Here is a 14,934-nt window from a genome sequence, read left to right as displayed (position 1 = left end):
AATAAAGAATAAAAAGCATTAATCTTTGAGATTTTGAAATAACTGCCCTAACTTTTCTGCCCAGGTTCTGTTTATATTTACTTTTCCTATCTTGACATTACTGCCCTTATGTATTGTGATTTCACTGGCAGACACCCAACATAGGCTATGATTAGACCTATATTATGTTAGTAATACAAGTGGTATAAGGTAAATAATATAAGTGAAACAAAAAGTGAAGGGCAATATTTTACTGTACTGTCTCTCTCTCTTCCTCTCTCTCTCTCTCTCTCTCTCTCTCTCTCTCTCTACAGTGTGTCTTGCTCTGAATGAAGGTAAATAAGGTTACTAAGGTTTGTAATGAAAAGAAATCCAACAATCAAGTATTGACGGCCACATCCAAAGCAAACTCAATGTAGAAAGACAGAGCTGGTGGTGGTAGCAACGCAGCAGACACACAGGCGGTGTGAATACACACACACACATGCGAGCCTCAGCAGGTCAGTGACATCAAAGCAGTGTGTCAAGCATAAATAGGTCCCAAAATGATTTTTTGTTTTTCAGTGCTTTTGCACATTCTGACCAGCAGATTCCGCCAAACTGCTAACAACTCATAATCTGAAACATGACAAATTAACCTCAACCTGACACTCTTTTAAGAGGTTTTGTATTGCAATTCAACAGCATATCGTATGTTTTGTAATGTAAAATCTTAATTTGGAAAGTAACTAGTTTCTCCAGCTGTCAGATAAATGTAGTGGAGTAAAAAGTTCAATATTTCCCTCTGAAATGTAGTGAAGTGGATGTATAAAGTATAGCAGAAATGGGATTAAGTACATATACTTTAAAATTGTATTTATAAAGAATATTTGTGACTTTCTGCCACTGAATTCCTATTATTTCTATTACCATTTAAAATTTAGAAAAACCAAGCTCATGTTTTTGCCCTCGGAAGTATTTCCCTTGTTTGGTGGTTCTCGTGCTTCCTTTCAAGCTTAACACCCAAATGTCAGGCTCACTATTGCCCCCTGCAGTGTGACCCAGAAACATAAACACCCAGATCCCAGTTATTATTTTCATCGTCTCCCTAAAAAACAGATGCAAAAACTTTTACATTACATATATATATCATAATGCTAAAATTCATTATTACAAGAAAGAGTCAAATTATTAAAGCACATTTTTTTTAAATGTGTCAAAAGATTGAGTTGTTTTTAACATATTTATGTAATATTACTTTTGGTTTTCTGTTTTTGCATAAAGGCAGAGGGTTGGGCATTATAAGCTAGCTATGGCATTGGCCCCTGCTGTATACTTAGAATAAACATAAAATAAATTATTGATGCTTGAACATAAGTGCTATGTTAATATTGCAGCCGGTCATGGTGGATCATTTATATACAGCTAGGTAGTTTAATAGTGCATCACATACTATAATTTAATCACTTTTTTGTATAAAATCCATCTAATTTTTAATTGTGGCTGCCAGGTACATGTAGTAAAGAACACAAAAAGTCCTTTAAAAATGTAGACACAAAATAAACTGTATACTGTAGTACTGTTAATGTTACTACTTCCCTCTGATGGATTACAGCAGATGCCCCCAGGCTGTTTCCCCAAATGCAGACTAATGCAATAACAAAAGAAAGAAAAGAAATTGTAACTTGTTTGTAGCCTCAGCGAACAAAACGTATGTACCTTACTTCACATTATGATCAGAATATACAGGAGGTAATATACTGTGTCCAGCCCAATAAGAAGTGAAGACATTTGTACATGGAAGTAAATTCAAGGAACATATACACACACACTGCACATTTTGAAACAATTTACTGTCTCAAAGTTGTTTTGAACTCAACATGTTGAAAATATCACAATACCAAAGTGCCAATAAAATTAAATTTCAGAGATAATACAGCAGTGACATTGTTAATATTCACACTCACAGCAGAATTGAAAAGAGGAATGTTCCAAGCATGTACAAAACCTTAAATCTGTTAGCATGGAATATTCTTTATTAAGTTAGAGCAACAGTCTTGGCATTTTTAATTCGATCTCAGTTAACACTGAAAATTAAAGGCATTTCAACAAAAACTCTGTTGCTCATTTTAATTTCTTGAAAAATAAGTTATTATACAACATTCATGAAATAATGTACAAGGTCTGTGCATCAATGCACAACAGAAATAATATCCAGAAATTATGATTTCTAGTGAGTCTGACAGATGTGGAAATGCTGACTGACAGCTGGCATAATAAGTAGTGTTACATTGGCATTTTCTATGAACAGCACATCACCAGCCCAGGCATGACTAAAGCACCATCCAACGATGGTGGTAGTGTTGTATGTGGCAAACAGTAACAGACTAAAGCAAGCAGGAAACCAGGAGGTAGGCATGTCTGCAGAAAGGTGATAGCACATGTACAGCGTGGCACAGAAGTATAAGGGCGGCATTAAAAGTAGTTTTCGGAGGAAATCTTTGGATTTCAGCCCGACTTGAACAGTAGAATGGCCACTTGGCCCAGGTAGAAGTAGATGAAATGCTTCGTCTCGTGCGTCACATAGCTGCCAAAGTTCCTCCCAACAATGCAATGCCATGTGGGATTGTACTTCTTGTCAAACTCCTGCAGGAAAGATAATATTTAGCACAGCATAGATAAGAGGCCATTAAAAAAAAAAAAAAACACGTGTCAATAAAAGTTAGATGTTTGTGGAAATCATTTAATATTAAAATCAAACGTACCTTTTTGACGTAGGCGGCGATATCCTTCTCAATGTTGTACTTTTCCATAGCTTGCATGGCACAGTCCACTGCGTCCTGCTGCATTTCATCTGACATGTCAGCATTCTTTATCACTGCCTTCTTGTCAGACATGATGGCTTTTTGTTTTAACTGCACAGGAGACAAAATAAATCATAATATTCAGTTACATTTTCCCCCCCGAAATAGTTCTTACAAGTTTCAGATAGTGAGACTGTCCATGGCATCAACATTTGCTTACAGAAAGACTCTTAACTACAGCTGGGGCCTATTTATTTGCATCTTGATTTGATGATTTACATGATTTACAACTGAGTGCTAAGTGAGACTCGCACCTTGTACTATCCAGTCAACTGTATTGGAAGCCCCATGAAGCAGGATTACCAAATTATCTGGATAATTTTGAGGAAAAACCTTGACCACCACCCCCTCACCCCACCCCACCCCACCTCACCTCAGCTTACCCCCAGATGTACCCAGACAGCTGTTTTGGAATATACTTGCTGCATTTAGACAACTCACTAATGTGGATGTGTGAGAAAGACAATGTATCCTGTCTGAATGTATCACAATAAGCAGTGAAAGAAGGGTGCTGACATGACACATAATACTGCAACATTACTGAAATGGATGCACCTGCATTGTGCAACTGACAGCATTATAACTTTGGTTAACTATTTCTTCACATATTCAACAAGTTGCTCCTTATATGATTCAAAACTTCAGTAATCGGTAATCACTAACTCAAGTTGTGAGGTTTGCAAACAATGCAAAGAAAGTGGAAGGAGCATTCACACAGATTCTCAGGACAAATACAAGAGGCTCAGGCGAGATTAGCATGCAAGCACCAGAAGCCTCGGTATTCACCCTCACTGGCTGACAGTGCAGAGGTTGCATCGACAACATACAGCGAGTCACACTAGCAGACATGGAGTTCAATCTTACCGTCTCTCTGCGAAGTTATAACGTTCAGATGTGTGCGTTACGGGCAGCTGTATAGCTTTTCGTTCATTTATGCACGGGAAGTGTGCGTCTCTGCCCCGCCCACCACATCACCTCCTCTATCTGATTGGCTGGAGTGAAGGCTCCACCCTGCTGACGGCGTTTTCTACTTGCGCACAGTGCCTGCATCTTATTTCAACCCAGAATGCACCATTTTCACTACCCCCCCCCTTCCTCCACTTCAGTGGGCGTGATTGATCCAGGTGATTGGGTTGATCGATAGTATTGATCAGCATCACTTGCAAAACATTAAACGCTAGATTGGACCGAAACAGAGGAGGCAAGGCACATCTCGAATATGCAGGAGTGTAAAGAGTATTGATCCCATGCTGGTTGGAAAACAGAGTATAACGATCACGCTAAAAAATGTTAAAATGAAAAAGATCATATTTCATAAAGGGGTTTTCAGCGATTTTTCCACATTGGAAGCCAAGAGCTACTTCATTAACCATTTTAGAAAAAGGCAATCTAGTCCACAACAAATCATGTTCAGACAGTTATACAGCTCACAGTTGTCCTAAATGACCTTATACTGAAACATTTCTCTACATCCTTCAATGCAGCATGATGACATAATGGACACTTAGCTCTGACTTCCTGTGGGCTTTGACCAGCAAGATAACTGGGAAAAACCTGAGAGGAAAATATCTCTGTATTGCTGAGACTGGATTATGACCCGAGGTTACAGAAGTCTTCTTCTTCAGTTTACTTCTGGGATAAATTTGGCTGCTCTTTTTTAAAGTCCCCCTCTGTTCAAAAATGGGGTATGCTTATTGTTAGTTAAATATTTGAGCTTCACTGTGCAGAATGATGTACATGCAGAGGTTGACGCTGAAAGGTTGTTGTTTTTTTGACTCATCTGCTGAAGGGAGAAAGTTTCTCTGTGCTCACCTTAAATCTGAGTTTAAAATGTGTATGAGCAGCACTTGGTGCAATCGTGGTCCAATCTGAGTGGAGTTTACAGTGAAGAAGGTGACATTGTGTGTCTAGTTGGGAAACCTTTGACATGAAAAATATTTGCATATTCATAGATCCTGGATGTTTCAACGAGACAGGAGCCGTATATTTATTTTCAAAAGGGTAATTGAACTTTTTTGTAGAATAAACCATATGAAACATTTAATAGATGTCTTATGTTGTCTTGATCTTTAAGTGATTACCTGGCGATCGAGGCTTGAGTATACAGCCAAGGTTTAGTGAAAAAATAAGCATCAGTTAAAGAAAAGAAAAAAAAAAAAGTGTTATTGTTGTTACTGTTTCCTGTGTTGGATGGTCTTCTTATTAATGCAAGCAACAGTACTTGTGTGTCAGTATTCTTGATGGGTGAATGGTGAATACAAAATGGTGAAAACACCAGAATGGGTGAATCAGTGAATATTTAGAATTTTTCTACTACTATATACTACTATAAAAAAAGAGAAACGTAGTAATATGAAACTATAAATTCAACTTTTATTGAAGAGAAAAACACAAGATAGTGAAGATTATACCTAGCAAAATTAAAAGTAATCTTCTACAGCAGAAGACTCACTTAAGAGAAAACATATTAAGGTAACATTCCCCTACACACCCCTTCCCTCTTCCCTCCCTTCTCCACTGTTAATGGTTGCCCACTATTTACCATTCTCCTTACGTGCATGGATCCATCCTGCACCTCCCAGCCCTCCTCCTGGATTTGATCCAAGCTTTGCTCCACTTAATAAAAAAATGTTTTTATCTAAAAAACACTCATCACTCATCAAGATGTCATCAGTGATTTTGTCTCTGAGGTCCCACATGAAAAAAAAATGTGGTCATGTGGACAGAGCCAGGGGTCGGGATCCTCTCCCAGTAAAATGCTCCCATGCTCCTGCTCCATGTATCCATCCTGAAGCCTAATCCTAATCCTGATCTGATCCTGAATCCTGATCCGGCTCCAGAATGGGGAGACAATGAGCCCAGTCCAAACCTTCAGAATACCAGCAGAACCAAAGAGAAGGACGCAAGTTAGAATCACACCTTCACAAATGATTTGAAAATGTCAATAAATGCATCTATGAGGAAGTTTACACTGAGAAAAACAAGGGACGTCGTATATGGTAAATCCAAAAAAAATACTTACTTTGGATACTAACAAATGAGCAAAAGCAGAAACAACAGTGACTACTGGATTTCTAAACAGAATGTAGTGTTTGGTATATGAAGATGATATACAATTAAGTGATACTGTCTTGACCCAACCCAGGAAAAACTGCAGGACCAGTGTGAGGAAACACTGGACTTTAAGGGCTACTGACGGAAGGCAAGTAACTTTGCTGGTACTCATAACATAACGGGAGCATGCACAAGTACAGCAACTACAGCATAACAAAACAAAATTTGTAATAGAAACATTTGGTAATGGTACTCAGCTATTTTCAAGCATATATTCAGGGTAAAAAAAATGACATAAGCCTTATTTTATGCAGATTTCAGAGTTGTGAGAGGCCACAGCCATCATACCATTGGTGCCATGTTTGATTCCTCCTCCTCCTGCTTATCTTAATATGAACTGTGTCTCCTTTTCCTCTGTTTCCATCCTGTCCTGCTCCTCTGAATTCTACAGAGAAACACACGAGAGGGTCAAATGCAAGACTGAGAAAAATATTTAACTATACCACCTGCAAAATAACAACTACAACATAAGACATACAATGATACATTCCACTAAAAGGTACCCTTCCTTACACAAAGCACACAAAAGGGGGAGACGATGTTAGCAGAAAGAGGGATGTTGATCATTTTGGGGTGAAAAGGAAACACTGGGAAAATCGAAAAGGAGAATATAAATATAAGAGAGAGGGCAACGTACACAGACCAGGGTATTAACTGGTCAAACAAGAATCTGCCAAAATGTGAAATGAAATAAAAATCACAGCAGAAAACTGGGGAAACAGGAACATACAACAAGAGAAACAGCAAACAACTAACATATCAAATGGTCCATGGAGACTGTCCAGGATTTGTTCTGTGAAGTTTGTCTTCTCCACTCATAGATGCATTGCTGGCTGGTGGTTTGATTAAGGTCATGTGTGCCTTAAGTGCAAGTCCGCGAGCGGGAATGCCGGGGTGAATAACGTGGAGTCCTTCTGCTGTGACGTGGGGAGAAGCTGCGTGAGCTGCTGTTGCTCCTGCTTCGACTGCGGCTACGAGAGCGGAAACAACCCGTAGCTGGGGCTGCGAGGACCGTCCATCTTCATGCGTATGTAGGCCGTCTCTCCCTGAAGACACAAACAAGTGAGCAGGAATGGGAAAACAGCTGCTTACTCATAGTTATTATGGTTAAAAACAACATAAAAAGGTTTTCCCTCTCATAAAGTGTCTTCACAAGTGCCTCGCTCTTATAAAGTGTCTCCACATAGAAATGATACATGACAGGCAGAGTAAGCACTCACCAGTGTTGAGCTTCATCAGAGCATCAGAGATAAGCTTTATCAATCCGGAACCGTGCAGTGGCAGGAATGACAGGTTTACACTGTATAATGACAAATCAACAACATTGAGCATGAATATAAACTGACCTTTACTTGCTGTCCAGTTGTCTTCACCCTAATGCCCATTTTCCCCACTTAACCTGCTCCATGTTTCACTTCAAGAGTAACCTTAAACAAACAGTTTCAATTCCAAAATCTAATCCTAGAGAGATTCCTTACTGTAACCCTAACCTACCTCATGAGAGCGAAACTTGGTGTTGTCCAGTTTACGGACAGCGTAGGTCATGTCTTCTTTGCGTACAAACTCCACTACGCCAGTGCCATCACGGTACACATCAGCATAACATACATCCTTCAGGTCCTGCAAGCTTCCACTGGGGGGAAGACCTGACAGGAAGAAAGGAAGGCGATAAGTATCTCAACAGTTCCTCCATGCAAGGTAACAAGATAATGTTAGGGCTATATCACCAACCTGAGACAATAACTCTGAACTCGGAGCGCCATGACGGAGGACCGTATCTTCCCCTTGTGGTTCCTAAAGCTCCACCACCACCATCACCACCGCCTCCTCTCCCACCTCCTCGTCCACTTCGAGGGAACTCAACGCGCAGACGGTAGTCGTAACCATCACGTCCATAAACCGCATCTTCTGCATCCCTGAAGGGTGACAGTGAGAGTCACTCACTTTTCCCTAAATGATAGAGTGTAGAAGATGAGTTACATATCAGTATTTAGTTTTACCACATTTCCTACCACTGTTGGGATTTTTGGGTACACTACATGGTTCATAAATGTTACACTACAAGCGTGAATATTCATTAAATGGCATAGAGGAAATAGCACACGTTTTTTAGACACACATGATCCATTCTGTGTTGAAGCATTCAAACCCATTGAGTAACAGTATCTCTGTCCATGGTGCTGAAAAAGTCAAACAAAGTCTCTCTTCAATCAGATTCATTTAAAACAAACATACAGTTTCTCAACTTTTACACTGTAACATTATGTAATGGTGGGCCTGTTATTAAAGTCCCTCAAAGGTATTTTTGACATTTCTCTACTGACATGCCACCACATCTGCTGACACTAGTATATACTGCCAATATACTCTGTCAAATTATTGGTCGAACCAACCAGCAACCGACCAACACACTCTTAACAACCACCTAGCAGGAGACTTGCAACTGCACAGAACAATATAAACCCCATATAAAAATCACTAACACACACCAAACCACCTCATGACAAACACCTGGAACACCACAGCAACTGCCTCACAACAACCTTAACAAACCCCAGAACACCCAGATTTCTGACATGTCGATTTAACTAAGAGTTCATCTAAAAGGGCATTGATACAAGTGCTACCTGTAACTAGTTAATTAGAAGAAGAGTGTTTCTCCAATCTCCAGTGTCAAAGAACTGTAATGTTTATGAACAAAGGTTTGAAGCGGCACAATTGGCATGTTTCAGATTAAGATTCAGATTAAGTAAACCGCATCTTTACAACTCTGACGATTCTATCTATCCAGGTAACAGGTCTAAAACTATTACCTGGATAGATAGAAGGTTTCAAGTTTTAAAGGTGTGTGATAGTGCTAGGAGAACAGCTTTAGCTCTGAAATAAGGGAAATGAGGTTCAAATGTGGCACCGCAGTTTACCTCGAGTCCTCGAAATCCACGAAAGCAAATGGCGGTCCTCCTCTCCGGTTCTTCAGATCAATATCTCGAATGATTCCGTATTTATAGAAGACGTCCTCCACGTCTTTGGTGCGGATATCAGGGGGGAGGTATCCCACGTATATACGACAGTCGTTACTTCCTGCGGGTCCGCGAATGACACCTCCGACGGACATGTTTAACAGTGGCTCAACAAAGTTGACAGCTACCGAACTGTTCAGGCTACCAATTGTTTGACCTCCAACAAGAAATTGTAGAAATATATATTTATGGCTGTTGTCGCTTAATTAATTACAAGCATAATCTTTACGGGAACGTTGGTGGAGGCCCTTCATAACAGTCCAGTCGGTATCCCTGCGGTGGGCGAGCCTTATTAACCAATAGTAGAAATCATAGCCATGTCGTCATTATGTACTGCTGTAGTGACATAAAATTTAAATATTAATCTATTTTATATACTTTTTACTCATTTGATATTACCTGATGTCTGAAATTTGTATTGTACAATGTTCAATAATTAAATAATAATTAGATATAAAAACTTATATTGTATATTATTATAGATATACATTTATAAATCTGTTGAAATGCCACTAGCTAGCTACAGAAATCAGGACCTTTGATTTCTGAAAACGGAATACAGATTAAAAGCCACAAATATAAGGAAAAACATGATACATTTTTTACTTTTAACAGTAGAAGAAAAATCACTCCACATGGAAGATTTGTGTGGAACTGATTTTTCAGATGCATGTTCAGATGCAAATACTCTGAGGTTATCCCCAACAAATGGAGAAGTATGATTCAAAATTGTTCATAATATATATCCCACAAACTACACTTCAAGATTTGAAGATACCATCAGCACACCTGTTTGTAAAGAGAAAATAAAACATGTATTTTAAGAATGCCCATTCACAAAAAGAATCTGGATAAACATATAGGAATATTATACCAATATACAAACCTTACAGTTATCTTGGAAGCCATATAATTTCAATATAACCAAAACAAGAAACAAAAATACAGGACTGTTTACCTATTAATTTTATTAATTAATTTCATATTCAAAGCCCACATTTTCTAAATCTGTTGAACTATTTACTATTGAGCCTGTTTAATTTATTAATAAAACCACACATATCTTGTCTGCTTCAGGAGTTATGAGATTTAATATAAAAAGCCTGTTTACTTTCATTCTTTTTTTCTCTTACTTTTATCATCAATGGCAATATTAGTACATTTACTAAAATACTGTACTGTAATACTGTAAGCAAAATTTTGGCGTAATTTAACAGAGTGTTTCTATGTGTTTTGCATGTTTTGGTGCACAACCCTTTGTGGTATTAAAAATACTGAGCAAGAAAAACACAGACATTTTCTAATGTTATTGAAAGTTTTATTAAAAGAGAATAAAGCTTTGAGATACTGAAGATTATACTTAAGAAAATCAGAAATCATTCTCCTCTGGAAAAGACTCACTTAAGAGAAAAAAGATACAAACCACATTAAGGTCACATTCCCTTGTCGCTTCCCAGTCCTCCCTCTTCCCTCCCTCCTCCACTGTTAATGGTTGCCCTCTATTTACCACTCTCCTTACGTGTGTGGATCCATCCTGCACCTCCCAGCCCTCCTCCTGGTTGTCATCCAAGCTTTGCTCTTCTCATTTATAATAAAAAAAAAAAAAAATATATGAAAAATAAATTGCTCGTCACGTTGCCGCCAGTAACTGTGTCTCTGAGGTCCAACAGAAATTGGAAAAATTAATTTGGATTATTTGAAAGCCAATTTAGTTTGAAACTTTCACTACAATGTCTCCGGTTTGATGGGGTTATGTGGACAGGGCCAGGGGTCGGGATCCTCTCCCAGTAAAATGCTCCCATGCTCCTGCTCCATGTATCCATCCTGAAGCCTAATCCTAATCCTGATCTGATCCTGAATCCTGATCCGGCTCCAGAATGGGGAGACAATGAGCCCAGTCCAAACCTTCAGAATACCAGCAGAACCAAAGAGAAGGAGGCAAGTTAGAATCACACCTTCACAAATGACTTGAAAATGTCAATAAATGCATCTACGAGGAAGTTTACGTTGAGATAAACAAGGGACTCCGTCTATGATCAATCCAAAAAAAAAAAAAAAAAAAACTAAGATTTACTTTGAATACTACAAAAAGAGCACAAGCAAAAAACACGAGCTTTGGGCCTCGAAATACAAAGTGTTGTACAGAACTTGTTAGTACTGTAAAACAATCCATAACACTCTATTGTCAAGTATATGAAAAAAAAAAAAAAAAGCCGAACAGGCTTATAATGCAGATTTCACAGTTGACAAGGCACAGCCATCGTACCATTGGTGCCATATTTGACTCCTCCTCCTCCTGTTTATCCTAATATGAACTGTTTCCTCTGTTTCCATCCTATCCTGTTCCTCTGAACTCTACAGAGAGACACACAAGAAGGTCAAAGGACAGCAGTATATGCTTAGAAGAAGCAAAATCTTTACAAACGAAACAAAACAAAGCACACGAGGACAATCAGAAAAAAAAGAATAGAAAAGAGAAAAAGATGGTTAGCAGAAACGCAATGTTTGTGAGAATGGAAAAGGGGAAGCATGGCAGATCAAGGGTGAAACGGGGCCATGTACACAGACCAGACAACTGGTTTGTGTACATCTGGTCTGCAGAACTGAGAAATACAAAGAAAACTGCAAAAAAAAAAAAAAAAAAAAAAAAAAAAAAAAAAAAAAAAGGGGAAAAGGGAACACACAACATGACAGTACAAACAGGTAACACAGGAGATGATCCATGGTCAGTGTGCAGGATTGGATTTGATAAGTGATGTGAAAATTTCCTCTTCAGCTCTTAGGTACACCATTGCTTTAGTTAAGGTGAGGTGCGAGATCTAGGTGCGAGAGCGGGAGCGGGAACGGGAACGGGATCGCCGGGGAGAGTAACGTGGAGACCCTCTGCTGCGACGAGGAGAGTAGCTGCGAGACCCGCTCTTGCTCCGGCTTCGACTGCGGCTACGAGAGCGAGAACGACCATAGCTGGGGCTGCGAGGTCCGTCCGTCTTCACACGAATGTAGGCCGTCTCTCCCTGAACACACAAACAAATGAGCAGGAATGGGAATGCCAACCATGACTAAGCATTCGTTTATGTAATGAGTAAGTTGCTACATGAGACTCAGGTAGACAGAAGGAAATACCTGCGGTCACAAACAGCAAAATTAATGTCTTTGGGGACATTTACTCAAAACTACACTGCCACGTTTAACGTGCTCATATGCTGCTGCAGAAGTAACCCAGAGCCCTAATTCAGATTTTCGAATATCTGTTTCTGTGTTTGCTGTTTGGTGACATCAGATAAAAATCATCTAGTCACTGAAATTTAGTCTTAAAATGCCACCATCCCTGTCATGATCACTCAATGAATGGCATGCATAGCCAGAATGACGCAAAGAAACAATAACGAGCCATTCAAACTCAAGACTGGTCTTTACTTACTGCTCAGTTATTTTCACTCTAACTTGGGCTTTCTTCAATTGAGAAAATGTTTACTAAAAATTCAATTTAGCCTTTACCTACCTCATGAGAGCGAAACTTGGTGTTGTCCAGTTTACGGACAGCGTAGGTCATGTCTTCTTTGCGTACAAACTCCACTACTCCGGTGCCATCACGGTACACATCAGCATAACATACATCACCTGCCTCTCGCATGTGATCCTTCAGGTCCTGCCAGCTTCCACTGGGGGGAAGACCTGACAGGAAAAAGGTGGCATAAGACTCAGTCTTATCTACGTTTTGGGAAAAGTATAAAAACAACCTAAGAGGAACACAACACGCACCTGACACAACAACCCTGTACTCAGAGCGTCGGGATGGGGGACCATACCTTCCCCTTGGGGGTCCCATTGCTCCACTACCACCACCACCACCACCACCACCACCACCTCCTCCTCCTCCTCCTCCTCCTCCTCCCCCTCCTCCTCCCCTTCCACTTCTTGGAAACTCAACACGCAGTCGGTATCCATCGTAGTCATAACCATCACGGCCGTAAACAGCATCCTCAGCATCCCTGTGGAATCCAACAGTTACTATTCATCTAACTTCAATCAGGTAAATAAACACACACTGTTTAAGTCAAGGAAGCCAGATATCATTGAAGCCCACTGGTTTGTGTTTGTCGCAACATGTTATCTTACAATTGCAGTGATAAAACCTGGGAGAAAAATGCATGCATTTGTAAGTGGGAAAACATGTTTAATAATGTGACTGTTCTGAATAATTAATTATACTGGTTTATTTATGAAGAAAGGAGTGGAGCTGTTGAAAACAGAAAAGTGAGAGTGTTTGATATGATCAATATGTGCACAGGCGCATAATGGCATGAAGAATACAAAAAGGCATGCATCAAATGGCAGCTATTCGCAACTGGAAGGCATTTCAAGCATAGCAGTGAAGAATGTTGGCAATTTTAAGCTTGAAACACATCGCGATCCATCGCGAAGTAGCTGCCAGTCCATGCCTTTGTGCCTATGTTTAGCATATTAAATTTGCTCAATTTTATTACTAAGAAACCATCTTGGAAGCCCTTTTCATCATTCTACTGTATATTCAAAGATTTAGCAATTAAACTATTGTGTTTTCATGTGTGTTTTATAAAACTAATCCTATTTATTTATTTAGTCTTGATTGACTAAGAAATTTGTAGTGAGTTAGTTGTTTTAATACAATAGTCTTTGTGTGAGGAAAGGGTGTTTAATCATCTATCACTCAATCTTTGGCACCAGAATAAAAAAACTTGTTACAATGTTTGTTTTAATTTCCCACTAAAATACAGCTAGTGGATTCAGTGAGTGTACAGTGCGACATAAAAGTAAACTTGGAATATACACAATAGTACAGTAATGTTATACGGGATGCAACTAAGGTTAATCTGTGTTATCTACCTCATTACTTACAGTGAAACAGTGTAAACAGTAAAAAAGCAACAAAATCGAATTTACTGCAGGTTACCAGATAAACTGTGTCTATGAGTGTGGGTGTGTGGATGTATCTTTTGTAAACAGCTTTGGGTGAAATAAACTACAGGGGGAGATAACGTTGAAACGTGGTGGAGCAATGCAGCTCACCTCGGGTCCTCGAACTGCACAAAGGCAAACGGCGGTCCTCCTCTCCGGTTCTTCAGATCAATATCACGGATGGAGCCATATTTGTAAAACAAGTCTTCAACGTCCTTTGAGCGGATGTCTGGTGGGAGATTTCCCACGTATATACGACAGTCGTTAGTCCCAGCGGGTCCACGAACAACACCTCCTCCGGACATGCTAGCACAAAGCTCAGTAACGTTAACCGTGAAGGAAGTTAGCAACCTGACTAGGAGATCTCCTCCTGACGAATAAACGATAAAATGACGCTTAGGTAGTCAGCCGAACATAAAAATTACACGTCAACTATTTAGTTATAGTCACGTCTTAATGGAAACTGAAATCCTTCCAGGTAGATGTCGAAACAATCAGATGAACAACAAGCTAGAAGTTGTAAGCTGCGGCTCAAGGAATTCGAAAACGCCTTCTTCTTCGGCGCTGTGTCTGAGTGCATCAACTTGCTTTAACGGTGCGCACACCGCCACCTGCTGGAGAATCAGGTTACATCCTACAGGGATGCATGTGTACTGCATATTGAGCTTCAATCAGTCGACGATGGATACAGCAGTTGATAAAACAGTCTCAACTCGTTCTGGGGCTTTCGATCAATGATCTTCTTCAGTGGACAAAAATTTAGTACAACATCTACAATTCTATAACAACTGGATAAACTTCATCTGCTACTGAAAATTATGTGGAGAACATAACTATCAAAATCATGTGATATGATCAAAATTGCAACTACATAGAGCTAACACAAAGATTTATATGGCACTTTTTCACATCGTTTCAAAGAGACAGTAATACAATCATAAGGTAAAAAAAACACTCTCCAAAAAAGCAACATAGCTAAGAACTGTTTTCATGTAGCAACTTTATTGTAAACGCAAATGCATCCTGATTGCATTACATTA

General features: G+C 39.4%; 2 protein-coding genes and 1 pseudogene across 2 annotated transcripts; all 3 read right to left on the bottom strand.

Annotated features, from left to right (window-relative positions):
• Positions 1-1,790: 1,790 nt before the first annotated feature.
• On the bottom strand, positions 1,791-3,780 carry LOC111234381 (dynein light chain 2, cytoplasmic-like). Its single transcript, XM_022762446.1, has 3 exons — positions 3,687-3,780; positions 2,724-2,873; positions 1,791-2,604 (listed from the first exon to the last, which is right to left on the bottom strand). Exons 2-3 carry the CDS (start codon positions 2,853-2,855, stop codon positions 2,467-2,469), a joined length of 270 nt encoding a protein of 89 aa, XP_022618167.1. The 5' UTR covers positions 2,856-2,873; positions 3,687-3,780; the 3' UTR covers positions 1,791-2,466.
• Positions 3,781-6,798: 3,018 nt separating this feature from the next.
• LOC111234516 lies at positions 6,799-9,063 on the bottom strand (annotated as a pseudogene).
• A 2,566-nt stretch (positions 9,064-11,629) lies between these two features.
• On the bottom strand, positions 11,630-14,430 carry LOC111234408 (serine/arginine-rich splicing factor 1). Its single transcript, XM_022762486.1, has 4 exons — positions 14,006-14,430; positions 12,719-12,948; positions 12,459-12,631; positions 11,630-11,970 (listed from the first exon to the last, which is right to left on the bottom strand). Exons 1-4 carry the CDS (start codon positions 14,197-14,199, stop codon positions 11,776-11,778), a joined length of 792 nt encoding a protein of 263 aa, XP_022618207.1. The 5' UTR covers positions 14,200-14,430; the 3' UTR covers positions 11,630-11,775.
• Positions 14,431-14,934: the final 504 nt, after the last annotated feature.

Source organism: Seriola dumerili, unplaced genomic scaffold (assembly GCF_002260705.1).
Source record: "Seriola dumerili isolate Sdu_G_001 unplaced genomic scaffold, Sdu_1.0 BDQW01000449.1, whole genome shotgun sequence".
Lineage (NCBI taxonomy): Eukaryota > Metazoa > Chordata > Actinopteri > Carangiformes > Carangidae > Seriola > Seriola dumerili.
This window is presented reverse-complemented; position numbering and strand designations above follow the sequence as displayed.

Coding starts and splice junctions, on each gene's coding strand:
- LOC111234408 (XM_022762486.1), bottom strand. CDS start 14,199: ATGTCCGGAGGAGGTGTTGTTCGTGGACCCGCTGGGACTAACGACTGT. Junction 12,632..12,718: donor GTACAGGGTTGTTGTGTCAG/GTGCGTGTTGTG, acceptor TTTTCCTGTCAG/GTCTTCCCCCCAGTGGAAGC. Junction 11,971..12,458: donor CCAAGTTTCGCTCTCATGAG/GTAGGTAAAGGC, acceptor TTGTGTGTTCAG/GGAGAGACGGCCTACATTCG.
- LOC111234381 (XM_022762446.1), bottom strand. CDS start 2,855: ATGTCTGACAAGAAGGCAGTGATAAAGAATGCTGACATGTCAGATGAA. Junction 2,605..2,723: donor TCGCCGCCTACGTCAAAAAG/GTACGTTTGATT, acceptor TCTTTCCTGCAG/GAGTTTGACAAGAAGTACAA.